The sequence below is a fragment of the Sphaeroforma arctica genome, assembly GCF_001186125.1.
Source record: "Sphaeroforma arctica JP610 unplaced genomic scaffold supercont1.10031, whole genome shotgun sequence".
NCBI classification, from domain to species: Eukaryota; class Ichthyosporea; order Ichthyophonida; genus Sphaeroforma; species Sphaeroforma arctica.
Genome location: NW_014030527.1, coordinates 1 through 996, shown reverse-complemented (window position 1 = coordinate 996; position 996 = coordinate 1). Strand labels below are relative to the sequence as shown.

Sequence of the window (996 nt, the reverse complement as noted above, 5' to 3'; positions counted from 1 at the left end):
TTGTTGTACTATCATTGATAAGGCGATGTGGTGTGTGCATGGGTGACTTCACAGAGGGGGTGTAGTGATGAGTGCTGGTTAGCATGTGTACAGATAGTAGGTGTTGTTGTTCTATCATTGATAAGACGATGTGTGTGTGTGTGCATGGGTGACTTAAGGTATTAGACAGAGGGGAGTGTAGTGATGAGGGTTGGTTAGCATGTGTACAGATGGTAGGTGTTGTTGTACTATCATTGATAAGACGATGTGGTGTGTGCATGGGTGATTTAAGGTATTAGACAGAGGGGAGTGTAGTTATGAGTGTTCGTGAGCAGACGTACAGATGGTACGTGTTGAATGACGTAGTGAGTTGAATATATGGTGTGTACTGGTGTGTGCGTATACTGTTACGCGGTGGTCTTGAATGGGTGGTGTAACCTATAGTACATACGCTGGTAAGTGCATGAGTGATGTCCTTCACTGCGACCATAATCGTGTGCAGGCGTAGTAACACTTAACACTTGACACTTGACACTTGGCACTTGACACATGATTCAACGTAGGTATTCTCCGTGTTTGAGAATGTGACGCCCATTACAAATGAACTGATCGTCACCATGAGTCAGATGAGAGACGACATCTTCCGCAACCTCACCAACCCACAAGCCACTGCCGGTACCATGTGCACTATTCTACCACGCTACAACACAATTATTAAAGGTACGGATCAATTTATATATATTTATATATATATATATATACAAGTGTCTTGTGTCTACCTACGGTTGCTGTAATACATGTCTGTATCCATTGCTAATGAACAGGCCACAGACGAGGTGAGTTGACGGTACTGACCGGCCCAACTGGTTCAGGAAAGACGTCACTGCTGAGTGCTCTGTCGCTGGATTACTGCCAACAAGGTAGGTCACCATGGTGCATGTGTTTGTTCATGGTACTTGCATATATACGAATACGAGTTGGCTTATGTATAGCACACACACACACACACACACACAC

The 996-nt window shown here is 44.4% G+C and overlaps 1 protein-coding gene across 1 annotated transcript; it reads left to right on the top strand.

The window, feature by feature from the left end:
* Window positions 1-322: 322 nt before the first annotated feature.
* On the top strand, window positions 323-899 carry SARC_17202 (hypothetical protein; the record flags this gene model as incomplete). The annotated part of the gene is made up of 3 exons (XM_014288700.1): window positions 323-325; window positions 543-699; window positions 804-899. Coding segments are annotated over 3 exons (256 nt in total), but the record flags the coding sequence as incomplete, so codon positions are not given.
* Window positions 900-996: the final 97 nt, after the last annotated feature.